Source organism: Hemicordylus capensis, chromosome 5 (assembly GCF_027244095.1).
Source record: "Hemicordylus capensis ecotype Gifberg chromosome 5, rHemCap1.1.pri, whole genome shotgun sequence".
NCBI lineage: Eukaryota > Metazoa > Chordata > Lepidosauria > Squamata > Cordylidae > Hemicordylus > Hemicordylus capensis.
Genome location: NC_069661.1, coordinates 143,555,385 through 143,570,459, shown reverse-complemented (window position 1 = coordinate 143,570,459; position 15,075 = coordinate 143,555,385). Strand labels below are relative to the sequence as shown.

The 15,075-nt window shown below is 42.6% G+C and overlaps 1 protein-coding gene and 1 long non-coding RNA gene across 5 annotated transcripts in view; one reads left to right on the top strand and one right to left on the bottom strand.

Annotated features, from left to right (window-relative positions):
• The window catches only part of UPF2 (UPF2 regulator of nonsense mediated mRNA decay), an 86,221-nt gene that overhangs the window by 34,446 nt on the left and 36,700 nt on the right, over positions 1-15,075 (bottom strand). For all 4 annotated transcript variants that reach the window (XM_053253423.1, XM_053253426.1, XM_053253425.1 and 1 more), the window contains 3 exons: positions 3,319-3,427; positions 783-896; positions 275-391 (listed from right to left, as the gene is read on the bottom strand). In XM_053253423.1, coding sequence (XP_053109398.1) covers positions 275-391; positions 783-896; positions 3,319-3,427 — 340 coding nt within the window. The remainder of the gene's footprint in view (positions 1-274; positions 392-782; positions 897-3,318; positions 3,428-15,075) is intronic.
• Positions 6,505-14,675, top strand: LOC128326499 (uncharacterized). The gene is made up of 4 exons (XR_008308084.1): positions 6,505-6,769; positions 7,193-7,268; positions 11,380-11,458; positions 14,491-14,675. It is a non-coding gene; the product is annotated as an uncharacterized LOC128326499 (long non-coding RNA).

Here is a 15,075-nt window from a genome sequence, read left to right as displayed (position 1 = left end):
CAAACCTGTGATCTTGGATATACAGTGTAACCAAGGATCAGGTTTATATTCCTTTGATTCGTATGTACATATAGACCTCCATAGGGAGTAATATGGGGAGGTATCTCAATCTCCGCTATAGGTCCATCACTTCATAAGCAGCTGAACCAGGCCTTAGAAAATATTACTACATCTATAATATGATATATAATATTATATAATATATAATATTTAAAATACCTATATAATATAAAACCGTTCTTTTAAAAAGAAAAAAAGGAAAGATTGCTTTTACCAAAAGGACACTGGTTCTTAAATGGGATTCTGGTGATCTGAAGAGAAATCTCCCAGAGGTCTCCAACAGAGTACATGCCATTTCAATATGATGATGAGAGAAGTCAGACAAGAGCATCTGTAGAGATAGGAGTCACATTTTGAATATCTTTCATACCGAAACATATAGGCCAAGCATATATTCAAGGTGTTGCTAGCATAGAATCTCGGGTGGGATCCAAATCAAACATATTTTGAGCTACATGAGATATCTTAACGTGTAAGCACAATTTCTCAATTACAAATTCCCACTCCAGTTTGTATGGATAAACCTTAATGGAAATGAAAAAGTGATTATTGACAAAGCAAAACATATGCACACATCCCACAAACAATTTTATTTACCAATCATTCCTTCTGTCCTTTTAATAGGAATATACTAAATTGTGATTGAATAATGTACCTTGGAGTATGCCAGGAAAACAAAAAGAGATGTGTGAATCCATCCGCAGTGATACATAAGCACTAACCTTTAAGCAATGCAGAGTGTCACTTTTGGAGAACATTTTAAACTTAGTAAGCTCGCCAATGAAGCGTACAGTTTTATTCTTTGTCTCAATGTTGATCTGGTCCTTCTTTCTCACCTAAACACAGGAACAGAGGAGTATTTACTTCCAGGATGTGACAAACATTTTGCAACTTACAGCAGCCATAAAGCTATTTATTTAAGTTTTTGTGTTAGAGATCAGCAAGGGAGGGGAAGGGGGTATGGTTTCAGATCACTGAAGGAAGAAGAGCCCTACAGGGAACGGGAGGCTTATCCCCCTATTGTAAATATGGCATGTAGTTCTTGGTCTAGGGGGCTTTGGGCTTGTGTTTCACAAACAAACCAAGGCTGATAAAAATAGATGTTTTTTTAAAAAAAATTAAAAAATTGGGATTTTTAAATTTTTAAATAAGATTTTTTTAAAAATTAAAAAACCTAGGTCAAAGATATCATCATAAATGCTAATCATAACTTCTAATTATGTTCTATGAACGTGTTAACCGCAGTATATGGAAATGAGAGATAACACCTGATTAATCCTATTCTGTTGGTGGTATACATACAGCACACACAGTCTTGCCCCCCTCTCTCTCTAAAAATGGAAAGGCATTAGGCCCATTCACACGTTACGTTCAACACTTGTACAATGAGTGTATACAGGTGCAGCCATTCACATGTTATTTTGAATGCAGTACACTTCCTATATGTACTATGTGTTTGAAGGGCCTGCATGTTCACTTCTAAAATGAAACCACTTTAAAAATTCACACACAAGTTCAAACATCTGTACAGTCGTACAGCATAATGTCTGAATTGGGCTAAAGAAGGCTAATGAATAAATAAAGGATTTTGGGGGATGAAGTAGATCTGAGCAAGGGGAACGGCTCTGGATATAAATACAAGTGATAGAGGAGGGCAATAGAAAGTGAAACCAAAAAAGTGAACAGAACATATTCATGCAGTCCTGAGGAAACCTTTTCCAAGTATATCCTCCATTGTAGAATGGAAACACCTATCATGGCAGCAGGACATAAGAGACCCCATTTGTGCATATTTTAATGAAATTCCTGTACCTGTGGATAAGACAGGTATGCGAACAAAATGCAAACAGTTCAACAAAGAAACTGCAAGGCCTGGTTGCCTAAATGATATGTATTATGAGATGTATGCACCTATACTAATGTGTACCAACCTTCTAAAAATGAAACCTAAACCTCTCCCTGAATATGTATTAAGGTTATATTAGATTAGATCAGACAATAAGAATGTACTTTTAATAGAAAATGTTAATTAAACAGAATCTTCCTGACTAGTGATTTAAATCATTACAATTGAAATCCTCTGTGCAACAATTTAAATTGATTCAATTTAAATCAAATCAATCCTGCAAACAGAGGAAAACAGCTTTCAAAATTTCAAAAATCATTTATGGTCTAGCATAAGGGTCTGTGAAAAGAAGACAAAAGCCCCACTGGGAGTGTGCTTCTAAAGTAGATGTTTAGATCCTGGCTGCACTGGTACAAAAAGTTAATTTCTTTACGAAGTTGGGTTGTAAGCTTAATTGCTAGATTCACCATCTCCTCACATCTAAAATGCAAGAACCAAGACCACTATTCTTTTTCAGTTTCTTATGTGATTCCCAGGAAGTTATTGCTAGCTTCCTTTTATTAAAGCAGGGAAGTGAGCTGCCTGTTTTGCATATAGAGGAAAGCATCAAAGTTATTTCCAGTTTTTCAGCATTTCCCTCTAATATTTTGGAGATCCATACCACAGTTTAAGAACTAAGGTCATATAGCAAATCTCTAATGTGATAAAGTACCAAGTCTTAGGATGCTCTGGGGATTAACAACAGTCAGAGAAACTTAAAAGGGTCAAATAGGTCTGCCCCCCCAAATATACATACTTTTGATCAAAAGACAGTTTAATGACTAATACCTTGTAAACATTTTCCCCAAGCTAACTTGGCAAAGAGGCACCTTTTTAATGTGGTGATTCTCTTTATTTAGCAGGGGGAGAATAACTGGCCCTATCCACCCCAGCACAGTATCTCCAGTGACTGTTGCTGGTGTCTATCTTATGTTTCTTTTTAGATTGTGAGCCCTTTGGAGACAGGGATCCATCTTATTTCCCTGAGCCATTTTCGGAAGGGCGGTATAGAAATCGAATTATTAATAATAATAATAATATCACCATCAGCCAATTACAAAAAGCAGCTTTTACTGGGAACAGCCTATATTCTGCGACGATATCTATAACAACAGCAACAACATTGACAATAAAATTCAGCCATCCTAGGTCCTTGGGAAGGACTCAATGTCTGGATAAAACAAACCAGTCAATAACACCTGTCTGACTGTGTAAATAAATAAATACATAAATAAATAATTTTCTTACCAACCGAGTCTAACACACTAGATCAAGAATCCTGCATCATATTCTATCAAGATATTGTTAGCCTCCTGCTTTAACTTTTGTGTATGCACGTACACATTAATCTGTATGACACATGATCAACATACATGAAATCTGAAGTCGCCTCTCAGCATGGAACAAAGATCCTCTGCGACATCAGACATACAAGGATGCAATGTGGCAACCAGCCTTGCATAAAAGGGTAGCAAATCCAGCCTGCAATCAAAAGGTTATATACATTACAGAACAAGTTTAAACCTCCAAATGATTTTTTGTATTTTGGATACATTAATACATGTACATGCAGTTGCCAACTTGGGAAGAAACACTGCATAATTTTTTGCCTACAGATGTTCAACTTAGCCAAACTTCTGTGTGGGTTTGCACAGGGATGGAGCACCAAGCTTTTGGGGTGGGCAAGACCATGGGACTGTCATGTAGAGTGCCTGCACATCAGAGGCCTGGAGCACCTTCCTTATGAGCCTAGGCTACAGCATTTGGGACTCTTTACCTTGGAAAAGAGGCGACCAAGGGGAGAAATGATCGATGTGTATAAAATTATGCATGGAGTGGAGATGATGGACAGAGAGAAATTATTCTCTCTCTCACATAACACTGGAACCAGGAGCCATCCCATGAAACTGAACGTCAAGAAATTTAGGACGGACAAGATAAAGTACTTTTTCACACAGCGCATAATCAATCTATGGAATTCTTTGCCATGGGATGTGGTGATGGCCACCAGCTTGGATGGTTTTAAAAGGGGCTTAGACAAATTCATGGAGTACAGGTCTATCAATAGCTACTAACCTGGTGGCTGTGCGCCACCTCCAGCCTCAGAAGCACGGTGCCTTTCAATACCAGTTGAAGGGGCGCAACAGCAGGAGAGAGGGCATGCCCTCATCTCTTGCCTGTGGGCTCTCCAGAAGCATATACATACTGTGTGATACAGGATGCTGGACTAAATAGGCCATGGGCCTGATCCATCAGGGCTATTCTTATGCACTTCTGAATTTGCAACTACATCACTGGTTATGTCTGTAATTGGGGGTGAGGTGGGGGAAAAGAGTGGAATCACATCTAAATGAATCACACTCTGACTCTCTGAATCTACCTGAATCACTCTCACTATCACTCTTTGTTGTTGCTGTTGATGTTGATAGTTTATTGGGGTTTTGGGTTTTTTTTAATCCATACAATCAAGCTATAGGTATGCGTTATAGCAAACATTGTTTAAATTGTACACTACTAACTGGTGTGTATACATATATGTTTATATACTGGCTAAGTATAGCTCTTCTTGTACTATTTAGTCAAGGAGTTCTATAGTTTCTCAGAAAGGAAGAATTTATTCGTTTATATGCCACCATCCTAAAATGGTGCATGGCAGTTCAGAATTAAAATAAAACCAGTTAAATGTGTTTTTATGTTTTTAAAAAAATGTTTTAAAAACCATTAAAACTACTTAAATTTTATTGAAAGCCAGGCTGAAAAGATGGGTCTTCATGGCTCTCTTGAAGGCCTCCAAAGATGATAAGCCTCTTATATCCACAGGGAGCATGTTCCACAATCTTGGGGCAACGACTGAGAAGGCCCAATCCCAAATTGCCACCAGATGAACTAGTGGCACCCAAAGAAGAATCTCTCCTGATGATCTCAGTGAGTAGTGGGGATCTTGCAGAGAAAGGCACTCTCTCAGGTAATTAATGTGCCATTTCAGATGACCAAACAAACCATGCTTTGTTCAGTCAATATGTCCTTAAGCCTCCTGAGCCTGCACACTCTTCCCTTCCTCCACTCGTATACAGAGCTGTGACAACGTCCTGTTTGCTTAAACAACAGCTCTGTATATGGTCTGAACCTGGAGCTATTTAACAGTGCTTTAATGAAATCACAATCTGAAAACAAAATTAAATTCTGATCTCAGATCATGGTTAAAAGAGAAGAGAGAGTTCTCCTTCTGCCCCAACTGCTTTTTGAAATTGTATTATATTTTTTTCAATGTACATGAAAGTACACAAAGAAAAGAGGGAATACATATCTCCAATTCCATACATTTGTGACCTAGATAATATAAAAGGTTTAATGCAACATAATATTTGTAGCAGACAAAAGCATCTACACAACTTTAACCTTCTAATACATTATTAATCTTTCAACCAACTAATATAGTCTTGATTACCTCAGGTATTTTGAAAATCTGGCACCTAGACACCTACAGAGCCACATTTCTAAGAATTAATAGCATTAACAACTTGAATTCATGACTGAATAAATTATAATTTAACAGCTTCACCATATCTGCCAAACCCAGAGCCGCTGTTTGCTGTAAAATGTATTTGGTCTTCTTGTATTTGTTCTCCTAAATTCAGGGTGAAAGTGGGGATAAATATTCACTTAATAATCTATTTATCCAAACTTTCACCCTGAATTTAGGAGGATAAATACAAAATGACCAAATACATTTTACAGCAAATAGCGGCTCTGGGTTCAGATGATACATGAAGCTATAGTTTTGGCAATCTAGGATTCTCCTGACATGCGAGATGAGGTGGTATGTATGGGCCTACGAGTATTAGGGATACATTCACAACCAAAGCATGGTTTGTTCAGTGGTATGAATCAGACTGATGTCATCAAGTTGAAAACCTAGTTCCTTACAAGTAGTAACCACAGAAGTACGTGTGTCAACTCTTCCCTTGAAATCAGCAGCTACCAAAATCAAAGGGCCAGGTTTACCAGCACATATCTAAAACAGTATCAATTTCATCCCAGATATTACTATTACATTTAGGAATAGAACATTGATAGACTATGGGAATGTCCCATCAAACCAAAAGAACAACAACAACTACTACTAAAACTAAGTAGCAGAGAGTGGAACCAAATATCCCTTCACTCCTGCACAGCAATCAAAATGAAAACCCCACCCATGTCTCTCTGCTTAAAGTTTCTTGTCCAGGTCTATACAGGCCATATCAGCTTAACACAGAGCCTTGCATAGGCTCTATGTGAACACTGTAGCTACATGTGCAATGTCGAGCAACTGCAAGTTCATATCAACTAAGATATCTTAATCTTTTACAATACTTTTTGCTTCCGTCAGCATTTCCTAATCAACATATTTTGCTCTGAGTGAAAAGTTTGCAACAGTTTTTAAAAATTGCTCTTGTCTGCATTATCATTGCTCCAGGTACCTAAACAACAAGAAAAACAGGTTGCTTACCTGTAACTATTGATCTGGAGATGATCAGTTGGATTCATTAGACTAATGGGTTCTGCGCCCACGCAGGAACCTCCTGGGCTGACTAGATAGCTCCTCATGCCCACCCAACCGCCTGCTCGTGCGGAGCTTCTGTTTATATGTGGCAGTTGGGAGACTATTAGTCAGTTTCGTGCAGACCACCAGTTATTGACTATCTGTTGCTGGTTTGTGTTCTGCTGACTGTTTTTTGCGGGGGTTTTAGATTCCTTTTAGAAGAAGATGGCTAATACTGTGGGGTTGATTTGGGAGGGTCTAATGAATCCAATGGATCACCTCCAAATGAACAGTTACAGGTAAGCAACCTGTTTATCTGGATCGTGATCTGTGGGCTCATAAAAATAATGGGTGATTAGTCAGCTTCCTTTATGGAGGTGGGAGCAGCAGCAGTCCTGCTATGTTAATACGCTCTTTAAAACTGTTCTCCCAAACTCCACCTGCCTAGCCATGCGCAAGTCTATGGCGTAGTGCTTGATAAATGGCTGCTGAGAGGACCATGTGGCTGCTGTGCAGATGTCCTCCATCTTTATTCCTGACAAATGGGCAGCCAAGGTCGAGTAAGCTCTTGTCAAAAGCACTCCTTGCCACTTGTAGGCCAGAAGAATCAGCTGTACCAGACAATGTGCGATTCGCTGTCTTGAAATGGGGAGACCTTTATTCTTCCCCTTATATGCAATGAATTGTCTTTTAGTCTTTCTTATTGACCTTGTCCTTTGCAGATAATACAGGAGTGCCCTACACACATCTAGAGAATGAAGTACCCTTTCCAATGATGTTTCTGGCTCCTGAAAAAAGGTAGGTAAGATGATTTCCTGACTGATGTGAAAATCTGTGATTATCTTTGGCCTGAAACTAGGGTCTAGCCTCATGACTACTTTGTGAGGGTAGAACTGAGTGCATGGTTTATCCACACGTAAGGCTGTCAACTCACTTACACATTTTGCCGTGGTGATTGCCACTAAGAAAACTACCTTGAGTGTTAGGTTATGCATTGCTGCTGTGTGTAGAGGTTCGAATGGCTTTTCAGTAAGGGCTGATAGTACGTTGATAGACAAACTCCACTGTTCTATTGGTTGTTTTATCGGTGGATATAGATTGTTTAAGCTTTTCAGGAACCTCTTGGAGTCTGGATCTGAAAATACGGTTGTGCCATCCCAGCCGGAGTGCTTAGCAGAGATGGCTGCTAAATGTACTTTTAGAGAAATGTTTGCTAAGCCTTTTAGCTTTAAAGTCATTAAGTAAAGCAGCACCTCCTTTACAGAGGCACAGAAAGGGTGAAAATTGTGCCCTAGCATAGGCCCTGAAGCATTTCCACTTGCTGAGATAATTGTGCCTCATTGAGCAATATGCATTTTAGAATCCTATTCTCCAGGCCATTATTCGTAGTGTGTCCACTATGATGGAAGACTTGGCCCCCTCTCTCTGGAATAGGTTGGGCACCAGTGGAAATCTGTGATAATTTCCCTGTGCAAGCCATAGTAGTGGCACAAACCAGGGTTGTCGTGGCCACCAAGGTGTTTACAGGATGCAGATTCTTCTGTCTCTCATTATCTGAGCCAATACCCAGCCGATTAGTGATTGAGGTGGGTAAATGTATACGAGACCCGGACTCCACTTGTGCTGGAACGCGTCGCCCAGTGATCCCTTGCCCATGCCAGGACAAGAGCAGAATTTGTAGCATTTTTGTTGGCCACCGTGGCATACAAGTCTTCTTCTGGATTGCCCCATAGGTGGAAAGTCCTCTGAAGGTAGGTGTTCTTGATTTCCCATTCGTGTCGCTGGTCGCAGAAGCTGGTCCAACTGAGACTGTCGGCCAACACATTGTCCGTTCCCTTGATATGTATGGCGATTGGGTATATTGTATGGGCAATGCACCAGTCCCATCACTTCATGGCTAGGTTGCACAGCAATAGGGAAACCGTGCCCACGTTTGTTGAGGTAGGCTATCGCTGTTGTGTTGTCTATCTGGACTTGCATCACGGACCTGCTGAGCATGGGTTCGAACACCTTCAGCGCTAGAAGTACCACTTGAAGTTCCAAATAATTTATGTGCTGTTGGGCTTGGTTGTCTGTCCATTTGCCCTGGATCCGATGTGTTTCACAATGTGCTCTCCAGCCTATTAGGGATGCATCCGTGGTCACCCAACGAGCTGGGGTCAGTGGTGTGAATGGAACACCATGCAGGAGATTGTATTCCTTGACCCACCAGTGTAGTGATTTTAATACATGTTCTGGAATGTGTAAGCATAGTCTCTGACTGTCTATATTGGAGCGGAAGTGCCTGAGGTACCAACTCTGCAACAGACGCATGTGCAATCGTGTGTAGTGCACTGTCGAGTTGCAGGATGCCATCAAACCCATCACCTGTTGTATCTTCTCTGCTCTTTGTGCCGGGTTGGCCAGAAATTGTAGGACCAGAGCCTTGATGCGTTGGAAACGCTCCAGTGGTAAATATGCCCTCTTCGTTTCCATGTCCAAAATTGCCCCTATAACGTTCAGGCGTTTCCTTGGCTCCAGCTGAGACTTCTTCCAATTGATGCCAATGCCCAAATCCTGTAGAAGTTGCACCATCATGTGGAACTGGCTGATAAGCTGTTCTCTGTTGTTGGTTATGAGCCAATCGTGCAAGTAAGGGTAGACTGTCAGGCCTTGTGTCCTCAAATAAGACACAATTGCTGCCATTACCTTGGTGAAAACTCATGGGGCAGATGAAAATCTGAAAGGTAGGACCGCATATTGGTACACTGCACTTCCCACTGTGAACCTGAGATATTTTCAGTAATTCTCTTTGATGCCTACATGAAAGTAGGCATCCTTTAAATCTAGTGTGGCTGTCCATTTGTCCTGAGCTAGGAAGGGTAGGATTGCCTGCAGCATTGTCATTCTGAATTTCCGTGTCCAGATAAACCGGTTGATGCCTCGAAGGTCCATGATAGCCTGGATTCCTCTGTCCTGCTTCGGTATTTGGAAATAGTGGGAGTAGAACCTCATCAGCCTGTCTGTCCACTGCACTGGTACAATTGCCTGTTTTTCCAAAAGCACCTGCACCTCTTCCAGGAGTACTGGAGTCGCCTTGGTAAGCCTCAGTCCCGAGACTGGGTATGTTGCATTGAATTCTATTGCATACCCCATTTCTACGATCCTGAGTACCCAGTGATCTGATGTTATGTTGTACCAAGCTTGAGCATGGCTTGCCAGCTTGATGGAATTGCTGGCAACTACAGGACCAATGTCTGGGGCCTTGGGAATTGTATCTATGTACAGTGGAACGACTGAGCAATCAAAACCCCTGCTTTGCAGAGTCCTTGTTAGCTCGGGTGTTTTGAGTCTTGTTTCTTTGGTTGTACCTTTTATTCTTCTGGTAAGATCTGTATGGGCTTTTGAATTCTTTCTTATATTGGTATTTGTTGGTGTGTTGGCGTTGGAAAACACGGTTCCGTGTGTTTCCTATGTATGCAGAAGATGTTGCCATGGAAGTCTTCGCCGTACATTTTGACTTTTTTAGGGACTCCATTGTGGAGTCTGTGGTCTCATTAAAAAGGCCTTTTCCATCGAAAGGTAAGTTCTCTACTCGGTTGTGCATATCTTGTTGGAGTGTAGTAGACCTGAGCCAGGCATACCTTCGCATTGCAACAGCCATTACCATGGCTCTTGATTCAGTCTCTGCTAGGTGTTTAAACACAGTAAGCTGTTGTCTGGTGATGGTGGTTATCCTATATAATAAAAGGCTAAGTGAGTGGCCGTGGCTTTGGAATGTTGGGGATCTGCGTCCCTGCCTCCCTGGGCTGTTCTGGGCCTGCGCGAAGCGCAGGCCCAGAAGAGCCCAAGGGACACAGGACCGCAGACACCAGTGTCCCACAGCCACGGGCGGCCATTAGCCGGTGTGTGGCGGCGGGGGAAAGTGGCTGAGGCGGCGGCGGAGCCGCCGCCTCGGCCATGAGCTGCGGCACGGCAAGAGGAGGCCGAGGCAACCAGAAGCGGCTGCCCTGAAAAAGGCGAGGGCAATGGCGGCGGGGGAAGACCGAGACGGGGGACAGGGAAGCTGGGCGAGGTGGCGGCGAAGCCGCCAACGAGGCCCCCGCCCGCTCACAGCCGTCCCCGCCTGCTCACCCGCCCTCCCAGCTGCCCAAAATCACCTTCCCCGCTCCCCCCCCCAAAAGATTAAGGGTCAAAATGGCCCATGAGAAGGTGGCCGCCCCCGCCTATCGCCTTCCCGCCCACCCAGCTGCCGAAGACCACCTTACCTGCTCCAGCCCGAGGGAAAAGAGAGGAGCTCACGAGCAGAGCTCCTCTCTGTGCTAAGTCACTGCTCAAACTGCCGCTATGGACGCAAAGGACGCCTATTGCGTCCATTGCGACAGTATGGGCAGCAGCTTAACACAGAGAGTAGCTCTGTTCCCGAGTTCCTCTCTTCTCCTTCGGGCTGGAGTGGGTAAGGTGGGCTCCGGCAGCTAGGTGCGCGGGAGGGCGATAGGCGGGGGCGGCCACCTTCTCATGGGCCATTTTGGCCGTTATTCATCCACACACACACACCCCAAAAAAGTAAAAGCAAAATAAGGAAGAACAAAAACAGAGACAACAACAAAAACAAAAACAAAAAAGAGAGAGGGGACAAGGGGGGAAAAAGAGACAGAAAGAGAGAGAGAGAGACAGAAAAGACGGGATAGAAAGCTAGCGCCCGTTATCATAACGGGCTTAAAAATACTAGTTTTATTATAAGCCTCAGTAAATTTGTCCTGTAACTCCTGTGGAGTCATAGAGGATGAGTCTTGGAAAAGATTGTCCCAAATTAAATGGTTGTAGCAGGCCATACAGGCCACGTAGTTTGCTATCCTGATGGCAAGGCTGGATGTAGAGCAGACTCTGTGTCCAAGCACATCAACCTTTCTTCATTCTTTATTCACAGGTGTGGCATGTCACCAACCTCCTTTTGCTGAGCTGGCGCAGTCCACTACTAAGGAATTTGGCACAGGATGGTGTATCAAGTATGTATTGTCTCATTTCCTGTGTTCTATACAGGTTTTCAAGTCTCTTAGGTGTAGGAGTAGATGCTGTTAACGTTTCCCAGGAAGTTTTTGCTGCTTTGGTTATAACTGATATTATATTATTTCTGGTTTACACAGTCAGACAGGTGTTATTGACTGGTTTGTTTTATCCAGACATCAAGTCCTTCCCAAGGACCTGGGATGCCAGAATTTTATTGTCAGTGTTGTTGCTGTTATAGATATCGTCGCAGAATATAGGCTGTTCCCAGTAAAGCTGCTTTTTGTAATTGGCTGATGGTGATTTCTGTGGCCCCTATGGTGTTGAGGTGCTCTTCAAGGTCTTTTGGAACTGCACCCAGGGTGCCAATTACCACTGGGATTACTTTGGTCTTTTTCTGCCACAGCCTTTCCATTTCAATTTGTAGATCTTTGTATTTGGTGATTTTTTCTATTTCTTTTTCTTCTATTCTGCTATCCCCTGGTATTGCTATGTCGATTATTTTGACTTGTTTTTCTTTCTTCTTGACTACAGTTCTATCTGGTGTATTGTGTGGCAGATGTTTGTCTGTTTGTAGTCAGAAGTCCCATAATATTTTGACATCTTCATTTTCTTCAACTTTTTCAATTTTATGCTCCCACCAATTCTTGGCCACAGGTAGCTTGTATTTTTTGCAGATGTTCCAGTGTATCATCCCTGCTACCTTGTCATGCCTTTGTTTGTAGTCAGTATTTAGTAGTCAGTATTTAGTTGTCAGTGTTTGTAGTCAGCGATCTTTTTACAACAGCTGATTAGGTGGTCCATTGTTTCATCTGCTTCTTTACAAAGGCGGCACTTGCTGTTTGTTGTGGACTTTTTGAATTTTGCTCTTATTGCATTTGCTCTTAGTGCCTGTTCTTGCACAGCCAGTATTAAACCCTCTGTTTCTTTCTTCAAGTAACCATTCTTAAGCCATTGCCAGGTCTTGGTGATGTCTGATTTTCCACTTATATTGTGCAAATATTGACCATGCAGGGGCTTATTTTTCCATTTTTCTGCTCGGTTCTTGACTTGTTCTTTCTTGTAGGCCTGCTTTGTTTCATTGGTGTTGAATAGTTTCGCATTATTATTATTATTATTAATTCAATTTCTATGCCACCCTTCCAAAAATGGCTCAGGGCAGTTTACAGAGAGAAATAACAAACAAATAAGATGGAACCCTGTCCCCAAAGGGCTCACAATCTAAAAAGAAACATCAGATCGACACCAGCAACAGTCACTGGAGGTACTGTGCTGGGGGTAGATAGGGCCAGTTACTCTTCCCCTGCTAAATAAAGAGAATCACCACATTAAAAGGTGCCTCTTTGCCAAGTTAGCAGGGGTTACGGATATCATTGGTAGCGCAGCAGAAAATGATGATCTAGTGCCTGCCATCATACTGTACACTGGATCTGGCAGGTCAGTCTCCAGCTTCTTTAGGTCCATTCCCAGGGATTCAGCCATTTCCTTAACGAAGGCATGATATGCTTTCAGTTCCTCAGCTGGAGTTGCAGATGGCTGTGATGTCACTTCAGAAGGTGTGTCAGAACGATAGCTGTCCACATCTGAGTCAGTGTCCTCTAAGTCTGTAGAACATTCCCCCAATTCTGGTGATGGAGGACTCACGGTCATTTCCTTATGTCGTCCCACAGCTGACTGCCTGGGTACATCCAGCACATTGCATGCTTGTGATGTATTTGCCCAAGGTGTGAGTTGATTATTTTGCTCTTTAACTTTAGGTGGATGTGCACCTGATAACTGTTGTGTCTTCCACTGCAAGTACTCAACATAGTCATCTGGCAAGTGTACTGGTTGTGCAGTAAGTGCTGTAGAAGCTGCCCGAGCAAGAGGTGCCTGATCAGGTATAGCTTGCATTGGAGCTGGAGTGTGGGGCTTCGTATTGGGCAGTCGCTGCCTATATTTTATTGGTGATATTGAAGGCGTCTTAGGGGATGGTATTAGAACTGCATCATCCTCTAGCTCTGTCTTCAATGTGCTTTGGAAACCCTGGGACGTGGAGTTGGTATGCAGATTTGACGAGTTTAAGAGCTCCAACAGAGTATTTGTTCCATCCTCCCCATGGTCTAAAATGCCTTCATAGAAAGTAGTATGATCTGCTTGAGTCAATCCTACCTCTACGCCTTTAGCGCTCAGGGTCAAGGGGGATTGTGTTGGCATGGGCTCTGGACAGTTGGAGGTGTCTCCTTGCTGTTGTTGTGGATGTCAGCATTGGTACTGAACATGGGTCCGTTGGTACAACCCCTTCCTGCTATGAGTCATTAGCGGGAGCATTCTGCATCTGTGTGCTGACTGGCAAAAAAGCTGAACGGGTATTTTCCGTGGCTTTTGTCGGGAGACCACAGCAATGGCTTCTTTGTTTATAAGGGCTCTCTGTTCCCCATGCCGAAGGGCTTCCCTGAGTGGCCGTTGGTGACGGCATACAATGTCGCTTAGTCAGCACAGGCTCCTCTCGGTCCGAGGGAGTTTGCTGTATGTGTTTATGTTTATGGTCTTTGCGCTTATGCGACTTCATGGGAATCCCTTTGGGCTTTTTAAAGTATTGTTCTGACGACCTGGTTTTAGACTGCCTTAACTCAGATGATCTGTGGTTGGTCGGCTTCGAGGTCGACATCGAGGTTACTGTCGACATCAATGGCAAGTTTGGACGTGGAGTGAGCGGGCGCAGTGCCTCATCAGCTCTGAGGCATAAAGGTCTGTTTTTCTGAGTTTGCCTCTAAAACGCACAGCAGATTCCACAAGTTTTGGTATTATGACTCTCCCCCAAGCATAAGAGGCAGGTATCATGATGGTCCGTGGTCGGAAGTTTTGCCCATCACTTTATACAGTGCTTAAGTGTTGGTTTTGCCTCTATTTCTGGGGCTGTGAAGCCCATTTCCTGGCTCCGTTTATACAGTTACCTCAGGTCAGTGTTACTTTATTCTCTTACGCTCAAAGTTACTTTATGCTTCCTAAAATTTTGTTCCCTTCTTGGAAAGCTATTTTGTTTCTTCCCCAGAAAGATACGTTGTTTCCAATTATACGAGGAGCCTAGCCAAAGTCTAAGCGCTCTGGCGGTCACTGAAACTGACTCATAGACACCCAACCACTGCATATAAACAGAAACTCAGCACGAGCAGGCAGCTGGGTGGGCGCAAGGAGCTATTGGTGTGGAACCCATTATTCTAATGAGCCAAAGGATCACAATCCAGATCAACCAAAAATAAAAGAACCTACAAAGCTCAAGTATGCCATATATCTTTTCTCTCAAATGCTTTCTTATGCTTTCTCCTGATGTTTTTGGAACATAGAGTGTGATATGATTTGGTTAAGACTATGTTCATATACATTCAGTTCTTAATGCATCATTTATAAAATAAAATACTAGGATGGTCTATCTGCAATGCTGGTAAGGTGTTTATAGATCAAAGGCCTGCAAGACCAATGCTAAGAAGTCCCACTTAAATAACAGTTGCTTCAGAAGGCAGGAAGAGAAAGTGTGTTGACCAAAAGAGATCTTAGCACACCAATATTCTCGAGACGACAACAGTATCGAGATACTGAGTATGCTTATTACTTATCTGAACATCTCACTGATATCTTA